Genomic DNA, 18,379 nt, shown 5'->3' on the forward strand with positions numbered 1-18,379 from the left:
GTGCCATCTAGAAAAGGCCAAAAATAATATATCTACCATTGTCATCTTTGCCTTATGAAAATTGCTTGTTTTCCTTTTTCCTCTTAATTTTCTCTACGGCTGTTACTTCTAATAATATTTGCTGCTGCATTTCTTCAACTGATTTCATTTGTCAGGTGGTTGAGAATTTATCAACGACCTAAATATTTCCAACTTAGACACAATTTACTTTAATAACCGCAGGCGCCACCCCATCCGCAAACACCCCAATTTCGACCAGTCAGAACCCAAACTTTTTATATATGGGTCCCGTGGGAATTAGGTGTTGCAACTGGTAATATTGAAGAGCTCTGGTTCTGCCATCAAATATCGGCAAATATATATCAGTTTCTATTCTGCTGTGCATCATCGAAGCATAAAGTGATTAATGATTCATCAAGTACTTATTTCACACATTATGGTGTTTCAAATTTACTTTTTTTTTTTTTTTTTTTTACTATTGAGGTATCATTTTGCTTTGTAGACTCCTGCAAATCGGCTGTCGAAATTACCTTCTGGCTTCTCGCGATGGAAACCTGAATATGTTTAATACGCTCTTCAAGCAAAAAAAAATAATAATAAATAGTCAAAACAGCCAGCGGTGCCTGAAAGGGCTAAAACTCGTTTTCTGGGCCGAACTGAAATCATCTATGTTCCATTTGGACACCGGAATCGTAAAGTGAAAAGCGGATATTCCACGACTTTTGCGTTGTCAGTGGATGCAAAATGGGCACTTTCCCCTCTCAGGCCACACTGGCAACCTCCTCCTCCTCATTCTCTGAAGCCGTCTCCTCCTTTCGTGCTTCCTTATTTTCCCACTGCACTGTAACAAACTTTCTGGAATGTTTATTTCAACCCTAACAGCAAAAGAAAAAGTCTGTGTGTAAGGCGCGGGGGGGGGGAGGGGGGGTTACAACCCTAACTGCGATGCAATGGTCCCCCCCCCCCCCCCCCCCCCTGCTCAAGACAAAATCCCGTTGACGCCCATCACCAGTGGACGTTAACCGTTTCTGAATATACAACAATTACCGAGACAGAGCGAGAATGCATTAAGCCTAACGTGGCTGCCGCTACCGTCTTGTGTCCTCCCGCGTGTGAGAGCTCGCAAAGCCGAATGGCGGTGCCGCGGCGCTTCGCAGGGCTGTCCCGCTTCGATGCTTCGTTTTCGATGCCAACTGCGTCGCCTTGACTCGAGTCCCGACAAAGTGCGGCAATCTGCACGCATCTTAATTCCGGGCGTTTCCAAATTGGACGGAGGCCGCAGGGGAGGAGCCGAGACCCGATTGTATATCATCCAAGCGGCCAGAAAAAGCGAACAGGAGGACTCGCTGGGGACAAAACGAAACGGACCGTCGTCTGCTCGCTTCCGCGTTGCGGGACCTTTTGTTGTCCTCCCGCAGTGGGTTGGAGGAGGGGGCTGATGGAAACGGGCTGTCCCTTGGCTGCCCGCGGTCACACAGGACAGCAGGCGCGAGGAGGAGGAGAAGCTGAGCTCGAGGAAATGTGAAATGCGGCGCAATAAAGACGCGAGGAAAGAAAAGAGCGCGTGACTCCTTTGCTTTGCGCTCGGGAACAGCTGATTAAAATGCGCTTCACGCCTGTCGGTTATGGGTTAATTGTTCGCCGCTGCCAGTGGACCGCACCGGCGGGCAGCGGTTCCACTCCAACGGATTAGCGAACGAGTTGGCCGGAACGGAACGGATTGCCGCGTTGTTATCTCGCATAAGCAAACAACTCGAAGCGTATAAGTGCGGAGAGCGCCCAAACCATCGTGAGTCATGGTGCACATATACACAAGCATGCTGTGGCGCGACACCAAGCGGCAGCGACCAAACAAGCTTTGACATAGTTGGCATAACTGCCGCGAGGCTTTCCGCTTGGGTAGTGCCGAATGTGGTCAGCCAGCAGGCAACGAAAGAAAACTACCGCAATACACAGCAGCGTGCGCCTCGAAAACAGCCAGTTGTGTAGGCAATACGACGGCTGATACGACGTTTGTTGTCATTGTAGCTTTTAGAAACAGGCTGATTTGTTACAGTTAAAAGAAGATATCACCTATTATATTGCAGTATTTTTTTTTTCGTGCTTCACGTGAACTAAACACCATCTGCACGTCAGACACTACTCGGTTCATGAAACCGAAACAATAGCAAAAAGTTCAGTCGTAAATTACGTAGCGTTCGGAGACAAATACCAGCGGGTGATCGATACACTCTAAAGTCTGAAGCACAATTTGAAAGAAGAAAACGCGCAACTAAAGTGAGGTGTCTATATAGGCCTTAAAACCCCACCGCTACAAGGAACAGTCAAGCTTTAGTTGCGACAGAAGGCGACGTCAACCTAACGAATACGTTCATGAATTATGTACATCGTAACCGAAACCCTCAACTTTCTTACGATCGTGCGTACACATACATACAAGATGAAACAAAAGGAAGCGCCTGAAGCACGACGCAGTCGTATTGCATTCCGGCGTAGCTCGGACTCGATATGGCCGCCCCACGCAGGGACCGCTCATCGTTGGCTCATTTGAGCGCTACCAGCCGATTGTCCGTCGGCGACCAACGCCCATTCCGTTTCGCAGTCGCCAAAGAGCATGTCTGCTTCTGGGAACGCGATGCACTCTCTCGCACGGATCGCTCCTGTACGTTATTTCTTCGCCTTCCAAATTGCCGCCGCCAGCGCTGGCCAGCTTCCAAGTGGCGTCGCCTTCAGCACCTAAGTACGCGCTGTCAGAAGAAGATTAAAGTAATCTCTTACGCGCGATAAACACGCGAAATACGAGTGAAACGAAGGGAGTGGCCCCGCACATGCATGTGCAATGTTCCCTTCGCGAGAATCGATACTGCTCGACCGACGGCGTTCATTCCAAAACCATCGTGTGTGTGTGTGTGTGTGTGTGTGAGGCTGTTCTCTCGCTGCCGGTGCGCGAGGGAGCCCTCCAAAAGGGACACAGAAATTTATTTTGTCGCCACTGGCAGCTCGCCCCCTTCCGCTCTTGAGGTCTCTATTGGAGGCATAGGAGCCATTTAAGAAGGAGGGGAAGGCCCTTTAGGCCGCGTTCTGCTGGCCGGTCGCCAGGCGACATACCCCGATGCAGAGGCCGCCGCCAGAGCGGGTGTCGATTGCGCACCCTTTCGACAGGACGACACCCGCTAGCCGTTGCCCCGCTCGGCCTGCTGCCTTCGCAATGTTAGCCCTTTCGGCGCTACCATAATTTTCGCTGGAGTGCCACGAGTACCTCGCTCTATCACGGTGGGAGCGGCCATGGAACCCGTCTTGGGTAGTCCACAGAGGAGGAATTTCGACATTGACGACAGCGCCCGCCAGTCGGAACAGAAGACTGGCACCCCTGACCACGAGATTATACCTTAGGTGTAGTACTCTGCCGTAGCGGACCGCAACGACGTCACCACTCCGGTCACGTGGCCTCTTCTTTCTTTTCTTTTTTTTTTTCAGGTCAGGATATTTTATTCCCAACATAGCATCCGCTATCCGAGACTCCTTAGCGAATGGCTCCAGTAATGTCGACCATCCGCGGTTCCACAACATATACTAACATCGCACAGCACACGGGTGCCTTGCGTTTCGCCTCCGCGGAAACGTGGCCGTCGCGGCCGGGATCGAACCCACGTCCTCGGGCTGAGTGCAATGCCGCTGTCACACGGGCACCACGAATCTCGATATTCCGGTCGACAGGGTAGATCGCTACACGAGAGATGGCGCTGCGCGCATGATAATCGTCATCAGTTTGCAATATATTTTTCAGACAACAGCTTCCTGTGTCATTCTTTCATTGCGCACACAGGCAGAACACCAGGCGACAAGCACAAATGGGAACTGGCAAGCTTGTTCGATCCCGCACGTTTGTTTACCACTTCCAAAACGCGCACATGGTGTCGAGAGTTGGAACATACCTTTGCAATTCAAATAACATATATTTAAATACCAAGTTACGTAAAAATTATGTTTCTATAATAAATATCTTCAATAATCTTTACTTTCAGTTGGTATATTTGATTAATGTCTTGTAAATAGGGTGACCGTGTAGGTGATGAGGGAGACAAGGACCACCTCATCACCTACAGAGTCGAAAGAGCTATGTGACAGGGATATAACCGCTCAACCAACGCGGCGCAATGAGAATGGGGCACTTGCATGTTCACCTGTCCGCCAATGGCAAATCAATTTGCCGCGTGCGGCCAATGTAGCCCGTCCCTCGGTACGCATGTATAGGCGTGCGCCCCTTCGAACAGGAGCGAGGGGAGGCATGACAGGGAAAGACCAACCCCTTTTTTTTTTTTCACACTTCCATCCAAATCGGGCTAGCAGTTCCGACGTTGCTTCTGAAGCATATGTTCGCTAGATACAAAAGACTGAGCAACTAAAGCCGCATTGCACAACTTGCGAAGGTACGGATGTTTTTGGCATGGGGTGCGCGACAAAAGACTACCCAGCCTGATAGCACTGAAAACAAGATAGTATACTCAATAACTATTCCCTATATTGTAAAAAAAAAAAAAGAAAAAAAGCTAATCACGAGTACGCTAAGTCATTACGAGGAACGCCAGTTGCAGCTGCACGAATCTAAAGGCCAGCATAGGACCTCAGCCCTAAAACTTATACGTACAAGCAGTCAGCCCTATACTATACTAGTGGAGATGGGACGTCCAAGTCACCTCGGAGTGCGACAGCATTCGACGCAACGTCGCTGCTGCCTGTTTGACTACAACCAGACGCGTGCTCGCTTTCCGCTATGCTGCTCCTGACCTGATACTCCTTCGATGGCGCCATATTTCCTCGGCCTCCCTGGTCGCTGCTGTAGCACTTAATTGGGAGCGAGTCTGTACACTCCCGTCGTCTGTACAGACAGCTATATGATTTATCTGTTTCCTTTTCTGCGCGCTGGCGTTAAAAACATTGGGGCTCCAGAATATCCAGCACCGTCATTGTGAGTGAGAAATGGGAGGTGGCAGTAGTATGGGAGGTGGCAGTGACGTATGGTCGTGTACTGGCTGGCCGGCGGGTTGTATGAGGTAACTAGACCACATTACACGGAAGAGTTCCCAACTCTGGCTGCTCCGTTAAGATGGGTGAGTGAGATGGAAATCAAACCCTCTAGGGGCTTTGGATTTCGGGTCAGGAACGCTAATGATATAGGCCGGGTAAGCACGCTCGTACAGATTGGTTAAATGGGTGGGGCTTATATCTATGTCAGGTGACCTTCCACACAATGCGTCGACATACGATTGTGTGCTATTAAGTATCCAGTAAATAAGAGCGAGTAGCAGAGTTCATGTAGAACAAGGGGTGCCGTCGACTGGAGCCATTATAGCTTTCATAAATGACCCCAATATTTTTTCACTAAGGTAGACAGAAGCAGCGTCACTTCATGGCTTCATTGCAACCTGATAGGCGGTGCTGGATAGACACAGATGCACACTTCTAAGTGCAGCTACCACTTGATGCCGAGCCCGCTACCTTGCTCGGCATGACTAGCGTATCTTCCAACTGTCAGTGCACCAGCAAACACGGCCATGCCACGCGATTTATTGACGTCATACACCCCGACAGCAAATCAGCCGAAGCTCGGCCGTATCGCCAGCCAATTGTGACCGGTTATGTAGCGTGACCTTATGACATCGCTCTCTTGACCAATCAGCGACCTTTGTTACTAATGCAACGCGGAATCGTATGATGAAGAGTCTAATGTTACTGCATCAAAACATGTACCTATTTAGTTTCAAAATGTAGACTAATGAAACAAAGCGTCATACGTCAAAAAAGGAACTTCTGAACACTGGAGGTGTAATGAAAATAACCAAGTCACTTCTTTTGAGGAAGGGTTAACATATGGGTAGGATCGTGTTAGACGCGGTCAGGTTTCAAGCAGACCTTCGTATCAGCCGTTTTCCAGCAATAAAGATTTGCACACTTCGGCGCTGTGTTGCGACGCTCGACGTCGTGGTATGTGACCCAAGCAAGAAGTCCACATTACTCGAGGGGACGCACGCTGCGCAACTTTGGGCGCCAATTTCGGCGCCGATCACACGTGGCACCCGTTTTCGAGGACGGGCAATTATTGCGACCGCATGGACCGCGGGAGCGATTGAGTGCAATTTGGGGCACTTAAAATTTACCTCGTTTCTGCATAAAGCTGAAGAGGTCGTCCAGGAACTCTTTCCTTTTGGGGTCTTCGCTTAGCTCGTACAGCTGTAAGAGGAAAAGAAGAAATACAACAGTTAGTGCTAGCACATGCATACATGGCCAGTCAGAAATAACCCATCGCTTGCAGCGTACCACTAATCGTAGAGATGATTACCAATCTGCTTGCTACTGGAGCTTTCGCATTCTGGTAGAGAATGGGGAAAATAAAACAAACCAAAAAGTATTGTATTGATTTAAAGGCATATTTGTGCTTTGGATAATCAAATTATTAACATGATATAGACCAACGACCGGGTAGAGATAATAAGCGGCCACTGAAGCTTAAGTAAGAGGGTGTTCCAAAAGGACGTCCATCTCACCGTAGTTTTGAATACAAGTCCCTCAAAAACGATGTTTCGCTTTTCTGTGCCGTCTAGTAAATGCAACCTCGTCACGCTGCTCCTAGCTCTCACACGTCCTTGCCCTGTAGAGTGCGCAAGCGCTTAAGCAATAACTTCGCAATATTCGTGACAGGCCGCCTACAAATGTCCCATTTCTTCGCTTACTTCCGACTGTGACATCCGCAACCTGAACTGCTGCACCTAGAAACAAACGAGATTATCAATTGTACTGGCGCTGTGCACTGCGCCATTTCGCGTTGCAGTCAGTTTGCAGTTTATGTCAGTAGTATTCAGCCACCACTGGGAAGCGAAAGAGGCTTCATTAACTTAAGGAATAGTTCTATACGGAGTTGACCGTGAAGCAGCAAAATTATGATTTCTTTTGGACAGTGTCTTGACGCCTAACAGCATCATCCGCGATACGATTTCGTGAACCGGCACTGTTGGTTCAAGAAAAGGAGGGAGACGGAGACACGAGTGAATTCGACCACGAAGCGGCCCATGACACAGCATCGGTGAACGCTCATGTCGACAAAGATAGCCCGCCTTCGGGTACTCGGTCGGTCCACATCAAATCCAACTTCTCCTCAAAACGTCCTGCCCGGCGGAGGATGCAGTCGTTCAGAGGAGAAGGAGGGTGAGAGCGAGCGGTGTGAGATGCGCAGCAGCGGCAGCCACGGAACGACGAAAGACACACAAGGGTTCATCAAAGCGGTTTCGGGAGCCAGAGAGAAAAAGAAGAGAGGTTAAAGAAAAAAGAAAAGGGTAGTAATAACGTGGCAGGGCATCTCAACCCAGCCACGGCACGCGCGTTCAGCGGTGTCGGCCGGGAAAGGTTCGGCGAGGAAGCCAGAAAAATGACCGAGAAGAAGGGAGCGATGGAGTCACACCGGCGCGAGAAGACATCGTGGAGACAAAAGAGAAACAAGCGCTGTGGGGAGGGGGAGGTCGGCCAGTTTCACTCGAGAGCGACGAATACATGCCGCGGCGGCGGCGCAAGAGGCGAGCAGCAGAGGGAGAGGAAGCAGGGAGCGAGGTGGCAAAACAGGAGGAGGAGGTTCTCTTCTTCCCCGAGGAGACATTCGCGCTCGTCGAGATCTGTCACGCGAGCAGCTTTAAAAATAAATCCGCGAATCACACCTCCACGGCTCCTCTAAGTACACTGACGTTCGGCGTGGGGATGTGTCTCGCCAACTCGGCGTGATTTATAGCGGGTTAATTTTGGATAACGCCGGCGAAGAACTGCTGCAGCCACGAAGATGGGAAGCCCCCGCGACAACCCGAATGAGCAGCAGTCGGGCCATCGGGCTCTGCCGGCCGGGCTAAGCGGGGTTCTTTTCCATCAGGCCGTAAACGTGCCGGAATAACGGCATGCGACGCGTGACGCGCGCGCAGCAGCCCCAGAATGAAGAGGAAAGAGGGAGATGCGCATGTACATACAGGCGGGCTGCACAGTGCAGCGCTCCCCCCTGTCGTCGTGACGTCAGAACGCTGGCTGCCGCGTGCGTGTGTGCCACTCACGTATGCGCGCCACATGCTCGCAATCATCGCGCCTTTGATATACGGCCCGAGGGAACTCTTGCGAAAAACGTGCGCCGTATCTAGCGAGGAGGACAGGGCAGCGCGCTCTATGCCTGCCTGACCGGGAGGAGAACCCTCCGAGCTCGACATCACACAGCCTCTGTTGCACCAGTAATGGTAAATATGGTCAGTGCCGCAGATGCTTTCCGCCCTTATCCTAGCGGCAGTTCGTTGCGCAAGCTTTCGAATGAAATTGAATGTTGACCGCTGACACGCGCTGCTAAATACTTAAATTTTTCCTTCCTACTTCACCTTGGGCACATCTCGATAACGGACTTTAGGAAGGTCAAATCTTTGACCCCCTTGCTCTCATCGGCAGTCGGTTGGTCCATCAGCTTGACCGGGATACGGCCAGGCGGACACCGGCGGTCCCATGGCTTTCCCTATACATGGCAGGCAGAACGCGTAACTGCATGAAGAGCACCAACTGCGACTCCAGAACTTGTTGCGGACACATCCCCCGCTCTATAATTCCCTAACCACCACACAGTACACTCTTTCCGGCCCGTCCAGCTAAGCACTACCTTATCCGCGTCCACACCTCTACAACCATCGCTCTGCTTCATCCTGTCCCGATTGCCCATCTCCCTATGCAGATGTGCAGCAAACCTTTTTCCGTTTTTCAAGCCCTACAATCATTCCGTTGCCCCCACAAACCCCACACCCACTGGCAAACGTGCCTGTTGTCGGCGGAGCTCACTAGCCAGCTGGTTAGGGTCCTCTTAACGAATGAGTGTCTCTGGATCCTATATTTTAAAGTAAATTAAGGTCCCACTAGTTGCACCGAGTGTTCAAGAGTGCACCTGTGTGCACCGGCATGCGCGGCTATACGCTAACAGGGGCTATCGTTTATCAGCTCCTCTTTGGGTCCCTCGTTCGTGTACAGGCATACTCGCTTTATGGTACTTCTATTATCTCACACTTATACAGTCGTAAGACACCCCATTACGAGAAAGACCTTCCGACATAGACGCTTCGGCCAAGCCGTCAAACGTGCGTGTGTGTGGTATAGAGGTGTAGCGTGTCTCACTCTGGATCCAAGGGAATCAGGCTCTATTCCCATGTCACCCACCCATCTCAAAGGAGCGACACAGGTTAGCAGGTCCGGTCAACTCGACCATGTCGTGGTCTCGTGAAGTCACTTAACGCGACGATCAGTCAGTGCCCGACCATACATGTCGCCTGCCAACTACCACTTGCCAGCGGCACGCTCGTGATTTCTCCCTCTCAATGCCCAAGCCAGCGCCAACGGTGGATTTGGTGCAGAACGGGGCACTTGACGCTATTGCAGAGCGAACCTGCGCCGACAGACGGAAAGAAATGAGCTGGCATTAGGGAAACAGCGGGAGAGGACAGCGGAGAAGGAAAAGTCAATATATAACCGCATTTTTACACGCCGTGCGTTGAAAAAAAGAAAAAGAAAAGCTCAGTTTCTTAGAATTACCAGCTTTCAGTTACAACCTGAAGGATGCGATCTACAATTCCCTGCTCGGCCTGCACAGTGCAAACCTCGATGTCTCAGTTGGAGCTTCCGGGAAGGTAGAAAATTCACCTCCTTAGTGATTCCACTGTTAGAAAACTTTCGTAGGCGCCTGCAGCCCACCACCACTACGCAACTAACACCCGAAAGTATTCCTCCTACGCTGAAGACGATTTCAAGCCCATGCGTTCGAAAAGGTGGCCCCTCGCTTCAAGATCGCATCGCGACCTCATGCTCCTCCGTGTACCCACACATTCACGGCCGACATAGGACGCCGACTATCACTTTTGACCACCGTGCTTTTGACCCAATCATCCGAGCCGCGACCGATGCAAAAGAGTGCGACGTGCTGGCAGACTTTACCACGTTCTGAGATTCGTCGCAAAAGGTTGGCTATCGCGGCGAATTAGCATGACCGCTTAGCGCGTCTGGCGGAAAGCAGAGGCGAAAGAAAAGGAAATGCACCGAGGAATACCGCGTCGCAATCGCGACCGCTAACACTTCTCTTCCTCCGCGCGAACACGATCGAGCTCGATAGGGCGCGCGTGGCGGGTACTCCCTCTTTTGAATAAATGTGTTGAACGAACGAACGGGGGCGCGGCGAGGCTGCGCGAAATGCGGCTTCTCCGCCTGCTTCGTTGCACCGGGGCAGAGGTGAAAGCGAAGGGCGGAAAAGAAAAGAACAAAAAGGGACAATCAGGGCTCAAAAGGAGGGCGAGAACGAAGGCGGAGGCGCTACCAAGAACAGCCGACTTGCTTGTTTTGCAAGGGGTACCCACAGGATCACGCCGGCCTGCCGTTCAAGGCAGAGACGGAAATATGCGTCGCGAACGATCGCGCTGGTGCAGTACGAGCAATTTCTGAACAAATAGAGAGAGCGAAAAATACAAAAAACTAAGGCATAATATTAACTGTTTACCGCCACACGCACATGAATCGCCAGAGCGACGAAATGAAATCACTATGAGCGTGGCTGGGGCATGTGATACAAGTAGTAGTACGTGGTTATTTATCAGATATCGAAAAGGTGTTTGCCAGCCCCGGTATCTGCCATCTGGTATTTGAAGCATCTGAACTAGGGCGGCGGAAATAAAGCGATAGTGAGGAAGTGGTAGAGGAAATCAAATACGTGGGCGACAGGGAGAAAGGGCAGAATTACGTAAAAAATAAATAAATAAATAAAAGAGATATATACACTCCAGTATATTGCTTGAGGTCCGCCCATAATTGCGTTAGGACACTGAACACTCGGCACATCGACAGCAGTGCATGGCTGCTCTTGAGTTCGCCCGTGATGAGCGAGAGAAAATAAAATCAAGTTCAGACTCAGCACGCAACGTGTGCGCCTAATACGAACGAGTGCAATTCAATAATAATAATTGGTTCACAGGAAGGGAAAGGCGCAGTATCTGTCACACTTTGCTCTGTGGACACCTGAACCGCGCCGTAAGGAAAGGGAAGAAGGTGGGAGTGAATGTGGAAAGAGAGAGAGGGGAGCCGCAGTGGAGGGCTGCGGAGTAATTTCGCCCACCTGGGGATCTAACGTCAAGGTCTCCCCTGGTGGGGCTGGGGCTGGTGGGTCACCGCCGCTTGCGGCGGGGGCTTGCCTGCCACCGAATTTTTATCTGTTATAGACCATTTTATTTAGGAGGTCGCCATTTTGAACATGTGGCGCCGTCTATGTTCTGTTTTTGTCCCTAGCGCCATGCTGGTATGCGCGCACACATTTGTTGTATACCCATAGTGCAGGACGGCGGTGCCGCATATAGACGTTTCTGTTCTGGTTTTGTGTGTGTTTGCGTTAGAAAAGCTCCTGAATTACGGCGAAGCATTTTCTAGCAGTACTGCCGCCGTTTCGTGGAGCGATGGCCGGAACTTCGGCAGATGACGGGGCCGGAGGCAGTGGCACTCTTACCGGCGTTCCGATGATTGACATAGGTAAGCGGATTTTGTTGAGTTTGTGAACTAATGCACTACAATTGTCGCACTGCTATCTACGACGGCTGTCGAGGAAGCGACACAGACAGCGCCAAGCTTCTTTTATGCTATTTAATTGCGTTCGATAGACTACGATTGCCAACCAGGATAACACAACTATTTCATGAATGTTTACGTTAGCGGGACTTCGCTTTGCTTGAGTACACTTGGTGTGTATATGCGATTTTTATTGTTTGATCAGTCCCGATACTGAACTCGTTTCGTGAAAGCTGACCGGTATACAATTCACGATTTCGAACATGTGCTACAGTGCACTTCTCGGCGAGATACGTGTCGTGCCAAAATAAAGCGCTCGATCCTCTGTGCGCTCTGTGTTTCAGCGGGTTATCAATGAGATAAATACTCCCTAACGAGCAGATCCAGTGATCGGTACGAGATTGTTTACTCAAGTAGAGCGTGTAGACACCGAGCGAAAGCAACGTCTACACTCGTTGGCGTCGCGTATGTCACCGTCGCTAGTTTGGGGATTTGGCCACTGAGCGATCAATGACCGTTCTCTCTGCCTCATTTTTTTTTTTTTTCTCGTACGTAGCGTCCTCTTTTCACTTGATGAAAGAAGAGTGTTTCGGCCGTAAATAACTCAGGCTGAACAAGTGAAGTTAGATCACAGGTTGCGCGGCTACTAGCTACGCGGCAGTAGAAATTCGCCGCGCCTCCCTTTCTTCTATTGTGTTTTGGCGAGCACTTAGAGTCCTCTCCAAGTTACGTTTTTTCACGAGTTTTCTAGGCTTTGGTATCTTGACTGGGGCAGTTAGGGCACTCTTGTTTTGCCAAGGCCCATTGTTTGCGGTAATAACCTTGCTGTTACATTGCTTCCTCGGCATGTAGTTAGGTGATATAGCATGCAACGAGAATTTTGAAGTGTTTTTTTTTCTATTTCTCTTCGCTACTTCCTTCCATTGCTCTGATTATGTGCCCTTGATATTTGTCTGCAGGTGACAAGCTGTACAGCCATCCAACTGTTGTCACTGATTGGAGTGACGACATAAAGAAGTGGCCACGCGTGCAGATGCCACACATTATTTTTTACCTCCTTGAGAAGAAAGCGTGTGACCTCAAGGAGGTGAAATCATTCAGGAGCATGCAGTTGTACTCGTATTTGCAGAGTGGTTGGGTTGGGACGGTGCTCATGCATACAGTAGATGAGCAATTGACATTGCTGAAATGCCAAGTGCAGGCCTCACAGTCAGTCAAAGTTCTTCACGAAGCATGGGTGTGTTGCACAAGAAGTGGTGACGTTATAAACCTTCCGTTCATAGCCCAGCTTAAGCATAGGTATGGAGTTCATGGCAGTACGTTGTCCACCAACAAAGTGTTCCGAGCACACACGAGAGGCGGTCGATGACACAAAATCCTTTCTGTTGACGCTAGCCAGCCAACGCCGTCGCTCGTCTTCATCGGACGGAAAACGATGCAATTGAAACAGATCGCACCCGCACTGATGCCGCAGCTGTTGATGCTGTGCACATGGCTCTGCGCCTAGTTTTTTTCGCTTACGATAGTTGTTGGAGCAGCCAACAACAGCGCAGTGGTATCCTGATGACCTCGGCTCACGATTCATGGTCACAGTTTGCGTGAAAACCAAGCAAAAGCTGTTTTATCGCGCAAAAAACAGCACGAAAGGCAAGTTCTCAATGCAAATGCTATGGCCACCTTGCCGCCCGCGCATACCAGCGAGAAAGGGGAGAGGAGGAGCGGCTCCGCGCGCGCCGCTTCGAGGCTATTTTCCTCATCGCGGCGAAAACGGTCTATAGGCCGTCATTGCACCCGCCACCGCTTCGGAGGTGGACGACGGCTGTTGTTGCGGCGCGCGTCTTTCTCTTCCTTTTCTTACTCCTCTATTTTCTCTTCTGTCTGAATTTTTTTTTCTTCTGTCTGCACGAGGCAGCGGAGGTGGCTCATCTACAGAGCCAGTAGCAGGCCCGTGCATTTTCTTTTTCTTCTTCCTACAGCCACAACAACAACAACGCTGACATCGCACAGCACACGGACGCCACTTCGTTTCGCCTCCATCGAAACGCAGTCGCCGTGGTCGGTTACATATACAAAAATACCAGCTCCCATATAATAACGCAGCGCAGCTCGAGAACAAGGTCACCGTATTTGGGTGCCGTGGGGAAGAGTCGCGCTGCAAAATTCGAGATACAGTGAACTATAGTTCCCTATAATTCGCGAAACCTGTCGCACTCATGGCCACGTGGAGACCCCGGAAAACTTCTGGTGCATTGCCATGCAAACGTGCACCGTCTCCTGGACTCAGTTCAGATGCGCGCAGCCGCAATTTTGCCGCAAATGTGAGCCCACATGACCGATCGCCACCCACGGCAGCCGCCATCGAACGGAACAGCGTCGACCATGGTAATCAGCAGCGAGCAGACCGCAGACCGAACCTTGACGCATCAAGGTGCGAAAACCGGGTGCCTTCTTATACAGCGCATGTCAGGAAACTTGTATACGAACGCAGCGTTCCCTTTTCCCGTCTCTCTTTTTACACGCGGATGCCATCGAATTCGGTTCTCGTCCTTGATCGACGACGCCCACAGACATGGCCCGTGGTAGCACCGGGGCAGCGTAACAATGCAGGCCGCCTACGAGTATTTGCCACGTTTGCATATCTGAGCGTTTCCCTCCTTCCTCTTTGGTGAATCCTGCGACGCCTGCCTACTCACCGAGGAGGATCGGCCAAGGCTGCGCAATCGGACCGTCTCAAGGAGAGAGAAATCGAGCCCAATAGACCCACATGCGCTCCGCGCAGCCGCGACTCGCATCGGCTTTCGCTGCACGTGCGCTTCCCACAGCGCGACAGGCCGATAGCCTCGTCTCACTCGCTTAAAGTCGTGGGCACGAAACCATGAAACAACAGCTGCTGACCCAAGGAGATATCCTCAAGAAGTGCCGCAGCGCACAGTAATTCAAAATTGCGGTTCCGGCGGAGCTTATAACAAACCTATACAGGGTCCTCCCTTTAAGCTTCCTGCTGCGGTATACCTCGAGAAACAGGTGGTTCTTTTACTTGAACTCATCAAGATATGGCCTGAAAGCAATTCAGAAGACTTTCTATGCTTGTCAGCTCAACATGTTGGATAAAGCATACTGACCACTAACCGCAGCGTCACGCAAATATTGCGCATTTCAAGAAAGTTTCACGCAAGTCTTCTCAGCCGGTTTGATATCTCAGCTCTTTCGAGATTCTTAAACCCTTTCATATGCGTCAATGGTTGAAGCACCGCTTTCATCCTTCGTCAGTAGCTCAAGCAGCGCAAAGTCTTTCACCGAGATTGGCGGAATCGACTAGCCGGCACAGCGCAACGGAAGAACAAAAATTGGACTGTATTAGAACAACCTTGTGTCCGTGCCTTGATGACATTACCCGCGACCCAATATGCAGCATCGCGAACATGCACTGCTTCGTACATCTGTCACCAACGCCAAAGGGAAGCAGTCGGGCAAGAAAACAAAACTCCCGTTCTAGTCCGCGGCTCAAAATTCAGCCTTCATTGCGGAAGGTCCTTGGCGTATACAGTTCATGAACCATTGCTTCTGGCATTCGTGCTAAAGCTGGGGTTATATGCATCCGACTATTCGCCAAATGACACCGAATCAGTCATCTGGCGTCGGGTGCGGTAAAGTGAACCACGCCCTTGTTCTCTTTTTACCTCCTTGCCGGCAGGCGTCCTGTGTTACAAGAAAACTGCATCGAGAACGCACAATGCTTGGCAAACAGCACGCATGTGGTACACATGCCCGCATAAGCACTTGCATAGCCGATAGCAGTGCGGCCAACAGCAGCGCACCGGGTTTAACATGAGCAAAGAAGTGTCGAAGGCAGGCAGGGATAGTAGAAGTGCCCCCTCCCCCTTTCTTTCTATATCTTCTCAGGGGTAGAAACTCTATCAAGCCCTGTCGACGACGTCCCGCTATTTTAGTAGCATGGAGGCACTTATCCTGGCTGCCTTGTCTGTCGTTACCCCGATCGTCTTATCCCCTGCACCCATTTTGTTTTTCTGCTCCCTTTCCTCACCTGCAGACTTTCTTTCTCTGTCACTTCTTTCCCTCAGCGTCGCCGCGGCCTACGCTCTGCCCTCCGTCAGGCTTCGTGAGCCTCAATAAAATACTGTTTGACGTGCGCTCTCTCATCCTCGAACCTTCTTATGCCCCCCTCTCCATCGTGCACCCTTTTCCTCTTTCAGCACGGCGCGCGCGCTCTCATAAAGGCGCTCCTGCTGTCGTTGCCTTCGTCAGAGGTGGGCGCAGGATACAGCATACGCAGACGCACGAAAAAAAAAAAAAAAAAAAAAAAAAAAAAAAAAAAAAAAAAAAAAACGGAACAAATTTATCCCATTCTTTCTTCCTGAGCTTAAAATGGCGCACACATAAAGAAAAAAAAAAAGACAAGGGAGGGAGGACAGCATCTTACGGCAACAAACAAACAAAATCTATTACAGGAGAGCGAAGGGAAAGGTGAGAATGGAGAGTAACAAGAAGAAAAATGATTACAAAAGGGGAAGCAAGAGGTGAGCGCCCAGGCCTCCCGCATAACGAACGCGAGCCGGGAAGCCGAGGTTACGCCGAGCCCCCCTCCCATGGAAACGCACAATTTCGCGGCGAACGTTTTCTTTTTGCGTGTTCGCTCTCCCTCATCCTGGCGTTCTTGCCCGTCGTGTATAAATAGAGCCGACTGCCGTAGCAGTAGCCGTAAGCGGAGCATGCTACGCCCCATCCGCGCCTTCACGGCAGCACTCGGCAATCATCGGCTTGTTAGCGTCCACCACGGCTGGGCTCGCAGCTCCTTGCTCCACGGTCCGGGCAGCTCACTGCCCTTGTAGACTCGAACTACCGGACTGCGCACTGGTCGTCGCCCTTCTGTCGGCGCCCCCGTGATATCAGAAATAAGTTCAACAAGAGAAAGCCAATGCTGCGTCTATATGTGCGCCCCGCCCCGCTTTTGCAGACCGATGCAGGCCTGTTGACATTAGCAGAGCTGTTCATACGCGCCACATGCATATAATTGTACGACGTGGAAAGTAAGTCGCGCTACACTTCACACTGCATTCCTCTCAGTGAAGTCGACCACTTCACGAAGGTACGATCCGAGGTCGCAAGTTTGCTAATTTCTGGTGATGCATCGAACCAGCGGCACACAACTAAACATCCGTTCCGAACTGTATTCGTGGCGACCGCGCCATGCGGTTTTTCTCCTAGGTACGCGATTTTCTCCCATGGCACATGCACAACAGTGTAGCCATAAAGGCACCCGCAACGACCAAGGCACCAGCCAGCAAGCCAGTAGTAGCTGGCAGTAAGTAGTATATTGGCATGTGCACGCTCCATGAAATATTATATATATAAATATCTATATATAGGGAAGGGGTTGAAGCTCGAATGGCTCCGGTAGGGCATAAACGTAAAGGAGATGACGCACGGTAGAAAAACAGTAAACTTTAATCTGACGTTTCGGCCGGGGTCCGGCCTTCCTTGAGAAAGGCCGGACCCCGGCCTTGAATAATCGATGCTTCGAGATATGACCGATGGCTCTGCATCGCGCTGTTTCTTAAGCTAATTAAGTGGTCCATGGAGGTACTGAATGATGGTGCTCAAGCACGATAAGCGGTTTTCGGTTCCGGAATGTCTGCATATAAACCTTCTCTTCAAACAAGCGCCAAGTGGTTATGCCCATTAAGACGGTTCGGGTGCTTTGCAAGCGCCGGTGGATGCCAACCACGGCTGCCATGGACGCACTTAAGCCGGCAACAGTGGCGCCGAGCACCATCGACAGGCCGATGCATAAAAATAACGCGCTCTCAAGTGCGACAATAAACAGCGGCTCCGAAGGGTGGTGATACAGGCGCCACGATACCCTCCTCTCGCCCTCTGCCGTGGCTGTGATGATCGCGTTAGATAGCGACTCGGCAGCAGCCATTCAATGGTGCCGATTACTGTTTCCACGCGGGCACTAGCTGGAGCCGCGCGGTCAAAAACAACCCGCCCGCAGCCGTATAGGAGGGTTTCAAGACCTCGACGAGGCTGCCCCTTCTGCTTCTGCATTTCACAAAAAGTACGGACAATAGACGTGTCCTGCAATATTGATTACGGTACGAACAAGCCTGAGCCATGCAGTTAATCGTTCAAGGGAAATCAGCACTCTCAGCGCGTGGGTGCGACAGATGCGCTCGAAACAATGCGACGGAGAATGAACGACTCCCGTACTGGTCACTACGTCATCTCAATGCGAAATACTTTACTTCAACAACATGCTACCTCTACCAATTCTGCCATTTTTTCACCCTCTTTAATCTAACAGAAAGTTTTCGAAGTAAGACCGCGAAAGTCAGCAAACACCTAACCGGCTCAGCAGCCCGGGGTCTGCAAGTGCGCGGCACAAGCGACGAGCGCTGCTGCGGCCGGGATTGGAAACCACGCCTATAGCTCAACGACAGAACGTCTCAGTCACAAAGCCAAGTCTTGAGGGCGTAGAGTAAGGCAGAGGAAACAAGGTAGCTGGATAACTCTCGGGAGCTTCCTTTATATGCGACCACTATGTGGCGTCGTGGACGTTTATTTGTGCAGCGATGGAGCATAACATAAAACGAGTGGGCGCCCAGCGGTCATGTACTGCTGTCCCGCAGACACTTTCACTATTTTCTTTCTTTCCGACATCACGCATGCTGAGAGCCGTGAACAATAAGCCTCGATGTGGGCTTGACGAAGTCCACGGCCTCCCGCGAGAGACGTTTTCTTGTCACAGTTTCTGGTC

The 18,379-nt window shown here is 50.9% G+C and overlaps 1 protein-coding gene across 4 annotated transcripts in view; it reads right to left on the reverse strand.

Moving 5' to 3' along the window:
• The window catches only part of LOC146198185 (AT-rich interactive domain-containing protein 3C-like), a 244,612-nt gene that overhangs the window by 79,898 nt on the left and 146,335 nt on the right, over positions 1-18,379 (reverse strand). For all 4 annotated transcript variants that reach the window (XM_084593581.1, XM_084593578.1, XM_084593580.1 and 1 more), the window contains one exon: positions 6,159-6,231. In XM_084593581.1, the coding sequence (XP_084449707.1) occupies positions 6,159-6,231 (73 nt within the window). The remainder of the gene's footprint in view (positions 1-6,158; positions 6,232-18,379) is intronic.

The sequence above is a fragment of the Amblyomma maculatum genome, chromosome 2, assembly GCF_055883805.1.
Source record: "Amblyomma maculatum isolate TAMU_Amacu chromosome 2, ASM5588380v1, whole genome shotgun sequence".
Taxonomy (NCBI): domain Eukaryota; kingdom Metazoa; phylum Arthropoda; class Arachnida; order Ixodida; family Ixodidae; genus Amblyomma; species Amblyomma maculatum.